Genomic DNA, 12,958 nt, shown 5'->3' with positions numbered 1-12,958 from the left:
GCTGAGGAAAGTTCGGTGCTAAGCCGGTGAGGTTTAGCGCAGGCTGCCAGCCGGATTTTCTCTTGGGCGTGCACCATTGCCTAGTGTGGCTTAGCAGTTGCCTAGAGTTGTTAGGAGTTTTTCCGAAAGCCTTTAAGCTTGAATGCAAGAGGCTGTTTGTTCGATGTGATTCCTTGTCGGCAAGGGTCTTTTTGACTGAGTGAATGGTTCTGATATGTAAGAGTATCATACCTGGCCTGCATGGTTTTTGTTTGTTTCCACCTTTAATAACTGTCCCTACTTTTGAATACTTTTGGCCGAGAATATAACCTCAAAGGTTGTTTGATACAACCAAGTTTTTCCGGTCGCATACCGCAACTCAAAGCCATTAAAGTCACGTGATGTGGTATCGGTTTCGCGTCTTGGTCCGTCTGGCGCGTCACTGGCGACATGCTTTGCGGCCTCGAGCAGTGAATGAGCATCTTATCACCAAGTATCGTGTCGCTTTTCATCGCCCTCTCGAAAGATCAGTATCAAACACCAAAATCGCCTATGGTTCGAGGTTATTCTCATAATATGAGATTGGAGGCTCTCTAAAACCACCCGCCACCATATTGCATGGTGCTTCCATATGGCACCTGGTAGCCATGGACTCCGATGAGTTTGATGACGACATCGCAGATGAAGATATTCTCGCTGCCTTGGACCAAGTATCTTCCTCTAATGGAGGAAATCTTGGGTCTACCTCTTCTTCCAATGGAGCCAAGAGCGGCAACTCCCATGGACTGAATCAACGGCAACAAGCAGCACAGGAGCTCGACGACTTGCCATCGGATGCCTTCTCCTCACCAGAACCTGCGAGGGGCAACGTACGCGCACCACCAAAGCCTGTAGCAGCTGCTCGCACAGGTTTCAGCCGCACAAACTCTGGAACGCTGCGACAGACGACCTTATGGGGCGGACAAGCAGCAACGGAAGATGCCCCTCGCCCATCTCAGCCCACAACGGCCAGGGTCTTTCGCGCTGACCTGCCCCCTGAACCGCCCAGCCCGCATGAACTTGACAGAGAGGCGATGAAGACTTGGGTGTATCCGACAAATCTGGGGCCAACTCGAGACTATCAGTTCAGCATTGTCAAAAACAGCCTGTTCAATAACACGCTCGTCGCCTTGCCGACGGGCTTGGGAAAGACCTTTATTGCCGCGACTGTGATGCTCAACTTTTATCGCTGGACGAAATCGGCCAAGATTGTCTTTGTTGCGCCAACAAAGCCGCTTGTAACGCAGCAGATCGATGCTTGTTACAATATTGCGGGCATCCCTCGATCAGAGACCACGCTCCTCACCGGTGACATACCCCCTGCTCTGCGCAGTGACGAGTGGGAGAAGCGACGGGTCTTCTTCATGACACCGCAAACGCTGCTCAATGATCTTTCTCACGGATATGCGGACCCCAAGAGTATCTGCCTCATGGTTATCGACGAGGCTCATCGCGCTGTGGGCGAATATGCCTATGCTAAGGCTACCAAACTCATCCGGCGCTTTTCCAATAGCTTCCGGGTGCTGGCCTTGACAGCCACGCCAGGTTCCAAGGTCGAAACTGTACAAGAAGTCATTGACAATCTGGGAATCTCGCATTGCGAAATTCGAACGGAGGAGTCCTTGGACATTCGGCAGTATGTGCACCAGCGGAATATAGACCAGATCATTCTCGAGCCCTCGGACGAGATGAACCTTATTAGCGAGCTGTTTACCGAGGCACTCAAGCCGTTGACGGAGAAGCTGACCGCCCAAAATATATGGTATGGGCGGAATCCGATGGCTCTCACAACGTACGGTTTGATTCAGGCGCAGAAGGAGTGGTTTGCCACGCGTGGGAATCGTGCCAACCAGGGCGTCCAGTTCATGATGCGGGCCATCTTCAGCGTTTTAACAAGCCTCGCTCATTCGATCAAGCTATTGCAGTTCCATGGCATCAAACCTTTCTACGACAACATGGTCGACTTCCGCAGTGAACAAGAGGACAAGGGCGAGAAGGGATCAAAATACAAACGCCAGATCATCGACAGCCCCAGCTTCCAAGAAATGATGGATAAGATTGCCGGATGGCTCAAGATGGACGGCTTTGTGGGACATCCAAAGCTGACGGCCTTGGCGGACTGCGTGCTTAACCATTTCATGGACAATGGGGAGAGTACTCGGGTGATTGTGTTCAGCGAGTACCGTGATTCAGCGGAAGAGATTGTGCGCATGTTCAATGCCCACAGGCCGCTCATCAAAGCTACCGTCTTTGTTGGGCAGGCAGACGGCAAGCGCGGCGAGGGTATGAAGCAGAAGCAGCAAATAGAGACGATTGAGAGGTTCAAGACTGGCGCTTACAACGTCCTTGTTGCCACCTCCATTGGAGAAGAGGGTCTGGACATTGGCCAGGTCGATCTTATTGTGTGCTACGACTCCTCGGCATCACCGATTCGCATGTTGCAGCGCATGGGCAGAACGGGTCGAAAGCGCGCAGGCAACATTGCGCTGCTGCTGATGAGAGGGAAAGAGGAGGAGCAGTTTGCCAAGTCCAAAGACAACTACGAAAAGATGCAGAGGCTCATCTGCGAAGGAAGCCGGTTCAACTTCCGGTTCGACCTCTCTACGAGAATTGTGCCCCGGGACATACGGCCGGAGATTGACATGCGACATGTTGAGATTCCAGTCGAGAACACTCAGAACACGTCGTTACCAGAACCAAAAAAGCGACAAGTGCCCCGGGGCAAAAAGAAGCCACCCAAAAAATTCCACATGCCGGATGGAGTACAGACTGGCTTTCAAAAAGTCAGCGACTTCATGAAGCCATCGGCAGGCACAGGCCGAACTGCCTCCAATTCCAACCCAAAGCCAAGGCGAAACCCCGAGCTGGATGACATAGCGGCAATTCCTGAACTGGAACGTGTTGTTCTTGGCCCGGATGAGCTTCATGAGCTCGAGCGAACGTACCGGAATTTGCCCTTCAGCCATAGCGTGGTTGAAGACACAAATATGCCAGACATGACGGCTCAGTCGACGTTACAACGACAGCTACGGCCAACTGTCTTATTTGGGCATGGGCCATATACGAAACGCTGCGTCAAGCTGCTACGAAAGATGGAGGCAGATCCCGATAGCTTCGTGAGGCCTTGTCGAGACGTGGACACGAGCAATTTCCTCGAGATTCCAGTTAGGCCTTTTGTATATTCCGATAATGGCGAGACAGATGCGAGCGATGACCAATCTGAAGCAGAAGGGATAAAGCGAACATTCGTGGATCTTGATTCGGATGATGACGCTACGCTGGTTGAGGCTCAGCAGCCGAAGAAAAGGAAGGTCGCGGCCACAAAGCCTCAGCCCAAGAAGTCTCAACCCAAAAAGACGCTCAAGTCTGCTGTGTTGGATTCAGATGACGAAGACTTGCTCGACTCTGAGCTCGACATCGATGCCCCGGAGGAAGAGCCTGGGTTGCCGCCCAGACTCAGCGAGGCAAAGCGGCGGAAAAGGCTGAATGCAAAGTCAAAGGGCAAATATTCTCGGAAAGCAGCCATTGGCAGTGACGAGATAGGGGATGATTGTGAAAGAGACAGCGATCTGCTCGACGAGAGTGACTCGGACGATGGAGCAGACCTGGTGGATTTTGTTGTTGGAGATGACCAAGCAACGTCTAGCATGCTTGATTCCGAAGCGACGTCTCCTATACGGCAGAACGAGCGGACGCCGCGAGCTGAGGCAAGCAAACCATATTTTGTGCCGACACAGTTCACGGCAACGCAAGAGAGCGAAGACGTTCCCGAACTCGATACACTTACGGGTAAATCCGCGTTTGAGAGATGGGCGAACGGAGGGTCCGAAGAGGCGGCACCCGCTGGGAGGAGGCGGCGCGGAAGAGCCACATTATTAGACAGTGACGATAGTGACGTCTGATGTTTACTACGGGAAAGGGTCACAGGCGTTGAGCTATGGATGGAAGCAGGTTATGTTTCTATTATGTTTTATCGGATATACAGGGCTATTCTGCATGGAGCGAACTACGAGGCAACGAATTGATGACCGATCGAAACCTGATCAATGCTCCTCGTTCGACGTACATCATTACTTCGATGATCTAAACTCTGAGGGACGAATTAGCACTCGTCCAAGGGAACCACAAGGCAAAATGTCCGCATAATTCATCCTCAACTCTTCTCTTTCAGAAACCCAGTTATAAGCACAACGGCCCCCACCACCGCCAGCGGACCGTCGCAGGAAAACGCCCGAATGCGCATATGACGATGCAAAAGATTCAGACGTGTAATTTCCCGCTCTTGTCTGCTGGAAGCGGCCGAAGGACCGACGAGAAAAGGAGAAACGCAAAACAAAAGCTTGAATTGCGTTTTTTGCCCCCCTTCTCTCGTCGATCGGAGGCAGTCTCAGACGGCTCTTCCTAATAAGTGTATTTGGGTACAATGTTGCTCATCATTTCGAGGAGGGGAGGGGGGAAATGGTTGTTTGTTGTGTTTTTGTATGTGTGTGCGCGCGTGGTAGGGGAATTGGAGAGGAAACGTACATTTTACAGCTGTCGGAATAGCCGTTGGTTAGCAGAATATAAAGGGAGAGAGGAAGAGCAGTGAATCAACTGGAAGCCATGGTATCAACACACAACTGCAATCGATCGTGGTGTGAGCTTGATATTGGAGGAAGGAGAAGAAGTTCAAGAAGAAGAAAAATTGCAAACCTGTGGCACGGTAAAGCTTGTCTGCACAGCACGTGAATCACCCGCATTTAAGCGGAGACCTCAGCAGAACGCCCCATAATGCTACCAAGTCATATTAGGTTTAGCTCGATTGGGTAGCTTTTTGCAGGTGGGCAAGCGGGCAAGTGGGATGGAAGCAATGGGAAGCAATTGAGAGTTGAAAGCCGAGGAGCAGCTTCCTGCCTAAGATGGGCTACTAGTACCTATCGCTTGTTAGCTGTAGAAACTTGGAAGGCATGACGTGACGCCCAAACCAGCGCCGGTTACCTTATCTGCACAGCTCAAACAAGGGAAAGCAACGGCGCTTGTTCTTTGCTTTGCTCTGCGAACCGCCCCGGATTTTTGTCTTGCCGGTTCGGCCTACAGCCTTCGCTTCCTTGTGATCCGATCTGTTTCCCTCTCTTCAGGTTCTTACATAACTGAATCACGAACCTCCAACGAACAGAAGCAGAATCAGCACGGACTCGATCAAAACCATCACAATGGCAAAGGGGATCTCGGTCCTCAAATTCGTGGGCACCGTGTCCCTCGGACTGCTGACGGTACGTTTTCGTACTTACTCTCCTGTTTGAGGTGTGCATTGAGGAGGAGGAGCATCGTGGGTTGAGATGCCGAAGTTGCCCCTCCCCCTCGCTGAGAGTCGCATGGTTCGTTCCACTGCATCGCATCATCGCATTCAATCCCCGCCAGTTGCGAGCGCCATGTTTCAATGACTCTGCGGACTGAGAAGATCGGAAGCCGGCAAGCTTGGGGCATCAAATCAACGGCATTGCTACAAGCGGACAGTCTTTGAGAGCCGTCAATGCATCGAGGAACAACATCACCATGATGATGATGATGGATGTGATATGCTGACTTGAGTACCACAGGGCGTCTCATACACCGTGTCGACGCTCACCCTCCCAACCCTCCTCACCCTCCCGTCCTCGTCCTCCGCCGCCCACGGCCTGGCCTCGCTGCAGTCCTCCCTCCGCCTCCCCGTCCTCGCGCTCTCGTCCCTGGCCGCCGCTCCGCTCTTCCTCTCCTTCGTCTTCTCTCCGCGCTACGCTCGCCACCCGTATCTCTTCTACACCTCTCTTCTCGCCGTGCTGTCCGTGGCCGTCCCCGGATACCTTCCCCAGCCGGTTACCCCAGCTTCGAAGTCTGCCGGCGCCCGCAGGGCTACGTCGTCCAGAGCCCGCATGGAGGCCAGCTACGAGGTCCTCGGCGATTCACACAGCGAGGGAGACTTACCCAGCGAGTCTGAACTGGAGGATGCCAATGGCGAGGAGGTCAGGGCCAGCGTTGAGGGCGCCGCGAGGGCATATCTCGTCCGGACCGGCTTCGCTGCCGCCGCGTTTGTGCTGTCTGTGGTTGGGCTCTGGGGTGATGGTGCTCCCCGAACTGTCCGCTACTACTAGGCCTTGAGCTGGCTGATGTAACTTGTAAGATTGTGCGTTGGTTGCAGATCCGGTGAAGGGGTTTTGCCAGTCGCTGGATTAGAAAATATGTAACATGTCGGAAAGTTGGGTTATGCCTAGGAGAGCGAGGCAGTTTCACCACACTCTCTTTTGAAAGTTTGTCATGCCGAAACGAAAATCAAATCACCCTGTTCAAATACCATCACATTTGTTGAAAATATATATCCGTATTCATTCACATCCTGCCTATCTATGATCAAAGTCATCCCATGTAGCCCAATTCGACCTATAAAGAGCACTTTTCACTATCATGGGAAGTTGAGATTGCACATTCCGTCATGATACGACCCGCACGCATCGCATTTCTCAATGCCATACTGCTCAGCTACATAGCTGTTGATGCTCCAAGCGTGGCCGAGCTTCGTCGCAAGCTGGTTGGCAGCAAAGTCCCTCGTGTTGTCCTTTTCATCCCCCTCGGCCTCGTCTCCCTCCTCCTCGTCATCGTCCTCTGCTCGGCCCTGGACGGAAAAGTAGCGCGAGGCCGCATGCTTCTCGCCGAGCCTCTTCGCGACGTCGTTGGCCTCGTTGAGGCTGACGAGGCGGCGCTTCCCGGGGTTCTTGTCCATGGCGGTCTTGCAGAGATCCCAGATGACCTTGTTGCAGGTCACCGGGGTGAGCGACTCCTTGCTCTGCGCCAGGCCGACGGCGCCGATGATGGCGGCCACCTGGCGGCGCTTGTACTCGCCGCTGAGGCCGAGCTCAACCACCTTTTCGTGGAGCTGTTCGCGGCTGAGACCCTTGACGGTTGAGCACGTCACGAAGTCGGTGACGGCCTTGGTGGGCCAGGCGTCGAGCTTGTCGACTCTCGGGCTGTGGACCTTGTTCTGCTGCGCAAATTGGTCGGCTGTTACATTGTCCTGAGCCACCTCGGCAGGGGTGCGGCCGACGGCGTTTTCTCTGTGCAACAGCTGCGGCTTGAAGTCGACGAGAACCTTGACGATGGCAACCATCTTCTGCATGACGGCCGTGTGCAGGCAAGTGTCGCCCGCGCCGTTGAGCATGTCCAGCTCCTCGCCCTTGGAATACTCCAGCATCAGCTTCAGCATGTCCACAATGTTCACAGTCCGGGTATAGGGCACCGGTGCAGGGTGGTGATGATGTCGCCAGCGCCTCGTACGCCTGCCATAGTAGGCGGAGTTGTCATGCTGGCTCACGCCGGAAACTTGCGAGATCCAGGCGTGTAGCGGCGTCAGGCCGTTTGCCTGCAGACTTTTGCGCTCCGTAAACAGATGATTTCGGAGACTGGGATCGAGTATATCCAGCAGGCGGCGAAGACTGCGGGCCATTGGGTTTCCAGCTACGGCCGCATGCAAGATGTTTTCTCCCTGGTGGTTGCGAGTGCACTGGTTGGCATTTGCGTCGATGAGCATCTTGGCAAACTGGACGTAACCAAGACGACAAGCCAACATCAGTGGCGTGTCGCCATCGGAAGTCTTTCTCTCAATCGAGTCGGGGTAGGATTCGATCAAGTACTCGACCAATTTGACTGAGTTCTCGGAGGGCGATGCCAAGATGGCCGTGTGCAGCACGAAGTCGTCTGCAAGGACCCTTTTGTCAGCAGGTATCTTGATATCTTGTACAAAGAAGAGGGCTTACTGTCTGCACCCAGCCATTTGGATATGACGCGATCAAAGCCGATTGGGCTCTGAATGAGATGCTTGAGCCGAGGATCCTCAAGAGCGGTCTTGGACTTTGCAAACTCGGCGTACAGACGATGAGGCTTGTCGCCCAAGAAGAACTCGACTGCTTCAAGGCGGCCACCGAGTGCTGCGTGAAGAAGAGGTGGCGTTTGGACCCCGGTGGTTCTGACGACCATGTTACGGCCGGCCGTTGCCCAGTCCTTCCTGATCGCGATGTCAGTGAAAACTATTCTCTCGTCATGTCTTGGTCGGCATGTTCATACCTCTTCTTTCCATAAACCGTCAGACCTTGGTAGTAGCGGGGTTTCTGCTTCAGCTCAGCGCCGCTCTTCTTGACGAGGTGATCCAGGGGGATTCCTGCGCCAGTTCGCTTGATGAGGAGACTGAGCGCTTCCGTGTTCCCGCTTTGGACTGCGAATAGGAAGTCGCTCGAGTCCATGTTGAATCTCTTGCTGGTGTCCTCTTCATCACCGGTCAACTCCAAACCTTCGTACTCTTTCATCAATCCCAGAAGCATTTTCAGGCTAGTTGTGTCCTCTGCCTCGATGGCTTGCCGCAAGAGACTGGCTATGCCACCGAGTTCAGGCGGTGCGTCATCCTTCATGATGACACGATGCGCAATGCCTGTAATCACATCCATGGGCCTGACATGAGACTTGACCTGCATTGAGATCTGCCCAACGTCATCGATGGTAAAGGCCTTGTCGATCGCCTCCGAGACAATGCGAAGCTCGTTATCTGACTCCGACTCATCGCCGTCGTCGTCATTGTCTTCACTCTCGTCACCGTCATCTCGTGACTGCATCTTGTATCGGACCTTTTCCTTTTCAGGCGCTGACCACTGGGCCCTGATAATCTCCAAGATAGCCTTGGCTGCGTTGTGGTGGCCACGAAGGAAAGCAACCGAAAAGGGAGAGTTTTGACTGTTGTCGTAGATGGCCATCTTGCACGGGGGTTGCTCGTTGTTGGGACCCCAAGCTCGAAGAGTTAGGGACTTGATCGTTTCCACGTCCCCAGTCCAGGCTGCTTCCATCCTGAAAACCGAGTAGTATTAGTAGTGAGTCTTGATCTTGCGTAACAGAGACATGGACTTACAATCGCAGATATCCCTCTCTCCTCGCTTCAGTCATGAACTCATCCCCATGGAATAGGATCTTGGGCTCATCTTTGTTGTAGTGGTAATGTGGCATATAGCTGTTGTAGTAGTCGTTGGTCCGGCCAGTCATCTTGATATCCGGATGAAGCTCAGTGAAAATCAGCCCGCCTTTGGCAACAAGGATACCTTCCAGCTTGACGAGCTCCTCAATCTTCTCCTTGATTGCGTTTGCTTTTTCGACAACGCCTTTGGGGTTAGTCACTTTCCGCAACTCTTTCTCGTAGTTATCGCTATCGCGCTGGTATCGTTCTCGAGCCTCCTTGATCCTGTAGGAAGCTACGCAGTGTTGATAAGTGCCGGGCTCCAGATCCTTCAAATAGGGTTCGAAATCCGGCAGTTTCTCAGGCTTTGTATACATTGTTCTCGGCTTTTCTCCATCGTACTCGCGCAACTTTTTGATGAGACGCTGAACCATGTCCAAGGCCGTGACTCCGATGGTATAGTTGCGCTGCGACTCGTTCAACATTGCGTTCTCCGTTTCGCGGGTGAGCGCGTTGGGGTTTGCCCCGTGTTCCAGGAGATGAATAACTGACTCAACGTCGCCTGACCGGATCGCCGTGATCAAAGGCTGCTCCACCGACTGCCTATACCTCTGCTTGGTCATGTCGGGGTTTGCGAGGTGGTTGGCCTGTGTGGGAGTCACCTTGGCCGATTTGAGCCAGGCATCAAAGTCGATCTCGGTTGAGGCTCCAGCATTCAAAAGCTTGAGGACAAGAATTGGGTCACCTCTATCGAGAGCAGTCTGAAGCGGCAAGACAACATCGGGATTCCACGTATGGCCTCCAAAGAACAAGTGGTTGATGGCTGCCTGAGTGCCTCTGGGGTCGCTCTCAATGAGTGTTCCAACCATGTCAACGCTGCCTTTCTCGACATAACGATGGAAGGCGGTACACCCGTCAGAATCGGCTTGGGAGCAGGTGGCGCCGAGTTGGAGAAGCAACAGTGCCATAGACTTGGCCTTTTCTGTCGGCAGCGAGAGTGCAAGCGTCAAGGTAAGGATGGCCGCGGCTTGGTTCGAGTATTGAGGGACATTCAGGAATTTGACGGGAAGGATCGAATCGGCTCCATACTATTTTGACGTTAGAATCCAAACAAATCAGTGGCTCGGGCTGGACATCGAGAGCCGCTTATGAAACTCACATCGCAAAGGGTCTTGACAGCCTCTTCGTGCCCTCCTGTAATAGCGAGATGGAGAGGAGAGCATGGTACATCCCAGGCGAGTACGTTGATCTGGTAGAAGTCTGGTCCTTCCTCTGGCTCGTCGAGTGTGGGCTCCTCCGTGCCTGTGTTTTCCTTGCCCTTCTCTACCTTGACGAACGACCCAGTAACGATTGAGACTGCGTCTGTCTCGGTTTCGGCGTTGTCCACAATCTCAATGTCTGAATCCTCTGCATCCTCGGCTCCCTCGGGTGACTTTTCAGTGTCTTCGTTGTTGTCACTCCCTTGGGCCCTAGCAGCCTTGCGTCGCCTGTCCTTCCTGTCCTCTTCAGCTTCTTCATTCTCATCACTCTTGTCCATCAGAATCTTGATGATCTCGGCATGGCCTCTGGCGGCGGCGAGATGAAGAGCCGTTCGACCGTCCGCAAGACGAGCGGTTAGGCGAGCGCCGTGGTCGACGAGGCACCGAACAACTCCTGGAGAGGAAACCATGGCGGCGAGATGAAGCGGTGCTCGTCCGGTGTAATCCCTCTGATTCGGGTCTGCGCCTTCTTGAGAGAGCCAATTCAGGACATCGTCAACATCATCATCGACAATAGACTGAAACAGTCTAGCCGTGTTGCCGACATAAGCCATGTCGGTCCAGTCTTGCTCCGTCAAAGGATTGAACGATCCGATCTGCTGCCTGCCAGGGTCGTCAATGAGAAACGTGACCTTGCCGGAGATGTATATCTCAGCCTCTTTCTCGGCAACCTCAATCTCTTCCGGGGTCACTGGCTTGGGGCAAGACCCGCAGCAGTCTTCGATCACATCCTCCACCCTGCCAAAGAATGCAGGGTGGCGATGCAGATAGACTTCGCGCTCCTTTGGCTGGTTCCACTCGGCGTTGAGCAGCAGGTCTCGGGTGTAGCAGAGCTTCTCAATCCGCTTCGCGTTGAATTTCTCGCCATACGGAACAGTGAAGGTGTGATAGTTGCTGACGTCTTCCTCTGAGAGCCAATCGGCAACCTCATCTTCGTGGTAGGACTTGAGGTTTCCTCTGAGGCTGAAGTGGTTGCGCTGCACCGCCGGCCGGCCACGCTCCTGACGCCTTTTGTTGAGGTAGGCATCGCGAGCATGCGTGGTTGGCAGTCGTTCCAAGACCAATAGACGGGCAAGTCCCAAGGTTCGTTGAAAGCTCCTCTCGAAAATTGTTGGGTCAACGCGGGATCTGTCGAGCTCAGGCCAGTAAACCTCGAAATTTCGATGAGAGTATTTGGACAAGCGGTTCTCATAAGACGGACTGCGTCTGGAAAGATCTATGTGGTTGATCTGCGTGATGATGCTGCCGAGGGTCCTGGGAGCCACGTAAACCTGCTTACCGTCGTAGGCGGCTCCAGCGGCATCAATGTCGAATCCAGTCAGAATCTCGCTGACTGACTTGTACACACGGAGAACGACCTGTGAAGGGTCAGTTTTAATAAGAGGCCTGAATAATCCTGCGCGCCGAGGTTTGTCCTCACCTGCACATGCCGAACGGGATATTGACTAGCAATAGTGATGGCATATTTGGTGCGAACGACTGTGACTTCGCTCAGGATCGAGTCCCGAATCGACTGCTCGATCTGCTTAATCTTTTCGATGGCCTCGTCATGGGTGAGACCATACAAGAAGAGGTCGACATCGGACGCAGGGCAAAACTTCTCGTGATAATATTCGCGGAGCTTTCTCTTGTTCGCTTTGAACTCATTTGGAACTGGCAGCAACGTGTTGACAACGGAGGAGCCGGCTGCCACGACATTGTTCCAGTCGAGCTCGGCAAGAGAAGACTCCGAAAAGATGCCAAAGTTCTTCTGAAACTCGGCCAGATTGGCAACAGTTGCTGGTGATCCATGTGGGCGGCGCTTGTCGTCCGGCAACACCATGATGTACTTGGACTTCTCTTCCTCCGATTCAGACGCCAGATCTCGAGCACGAGTGGTGATGCTCTTGGTAGCATCAGTAAACAGAGGAACGACATTGAGGTAAGGATCCTTGAGGATGGGGTTCTCCCTGTCCTGGGCAAACACCGAGCGCAGGTGGGCTTCGTATCTGCGGTAGGGCTCCATGATCTCGACCATGGGCTTGGCCGGATTCTGGGCAATGTAGTTGACCAGGTCCGCCTGGGGCGCAGGCAGCTCAGGGAAGTCTGCGAAAGCCATTGCTGCGTGTGAGTCCGAGTCAATTGAGGGCCGGCTGGCGTTGGACGGAGAATGATATCTCGCACAGCGAGGGAATTGACTGTGATGGTGACGTGGTGGAGAAGAAGCGAAACTCGTAACAAACAAGAAGATCGAAGAGCTCCACGTCCGATTGAGTCCAACGAAGAAGAAGAGACTCGTGAGATGAGAGATGGCTTGGGAATCAGACCAGGAAACGAACGGAAAGACGACAAGCTTTATACATGTCCAGCTGGCCAGGAGCTAGAGAGACCCTGAGGCGATTCTCTCATCCCGCGAGACGATCCATCCTCGGTCTCCCAAGCACTAGAGCTGTGGAACAGCCGCTAACGACGATAGCATCTTGGTGGTGACTGTAATAGCGCTTGGAGCTGGAAAAGGGCATGGAGCCACGACGCGAGAACGCGCTTCCACATCGTCCGGGGGTCTGCTGCCTGGAGCAGAGGGCACGACTGCATCGCGAAGTCCCGTGACCGACGCCTGGATGGAGACACAAGCCGAGGGCATCGCCAGAGAGGGTCGCTGGTGCCTGTTGGAGCTTGGCTTGAGAGCTCGGTCGAGCTGCCGGCCCCACTATGGCAGCCTGGCCGGGGCGGAGAATTGCGATGGCCGGGCAAT

The 12,958-nt window shown here is 53.8% G+C and overlaps 3 protein-coding genes across 3 annotated transcripts; 2 read left to right on the top strand and 1 right to left on the bottom strand.

Moving 5' to 3' along the window:
* Nucleotides 1–626: 626 nt before the first annotated feature.
* Nucleotides 627–3,920, top strand: BBK36DRAFT_1128050 (P-loop containing nucleoside triphosphate hydrolase protein; the record flags this gene model as incomplete). Its single annotated transcript, XM_024891575.1, has 1 exon — nt 627–3,920. One exon carries the CDS (start codon nt 627–629, stop codon nt 3,918–3,920), a length of 3,294 nt encoding a protein of 1,097 aa, XP_024746273.1.
* A 1,280-nt stretch (nt 3,921–5,200) lies between these two features.
* On the top strand, nt 5,201–6,128 carry BBK36DRAFT_1184092 (hypothetical protein; the record flags this gene model as incomplete). The annotated part of the gene is made up of 2 exons (XM_024896385.1): nt 5,201–5,270; nt 5,598–6,128. The coding sequence occupies exons 1-2, from the start codon at nt 5,211–5,213 to the stop codon at nt 6,126–6,128; spliced, it is 591 nt and encodes a 196-aa protein (XP_024746272.1). The 5' UTR covers nt 5,201–5,210.
* Nucleotides 6,129–6,436: 308 nt separating this feature from the next.
* On the bottom strand, nt 6,437–12,322 carry BBK36DRAFT_1164568 (ankyrin; the record flags this gene model as incomplete). The annotated part of the gene is made up of 6 exons (XM_024894658.1): nt 6,437–7,725; nt 7,785–8,032; nt 8,092–8,862; nt 8,924–10,053; nt 10,125–11,582; nt 11,645–12,322. 6 exons carry the CDS (start codon nt 12,320–12,322, stop codon nt 6,437–6,439), a joined length of 5,574 nt encoding a protein of 1,857 aa, XP_024746271.1.
* Between the last annotated feature and the right edge of the window lie 636 nt (nt 12,323–12,958).

The sequence above is a fragment of the Trichoderma citrinoviride genome, assembly GCF_003025115.1.
Source record: "Trichoderma citrinoviride strain TUCIM 6016 unplaced genomic scaffold BBK36scaffold_15, whole genome shotgun sequence".
NCBI classification, from domain to species: Eukaryota; Fungi; Ascomycota; class Sordariomycetes; order Hypocreales; family Hypocreaceae; genus Trichoderma; species Trichoderma citrinoviride.
The sequence above is the reverse complement of the archived record's forward strand: the minus strand, read 5'-3'. Positions and strand labels throughout refer to the sequence as shown.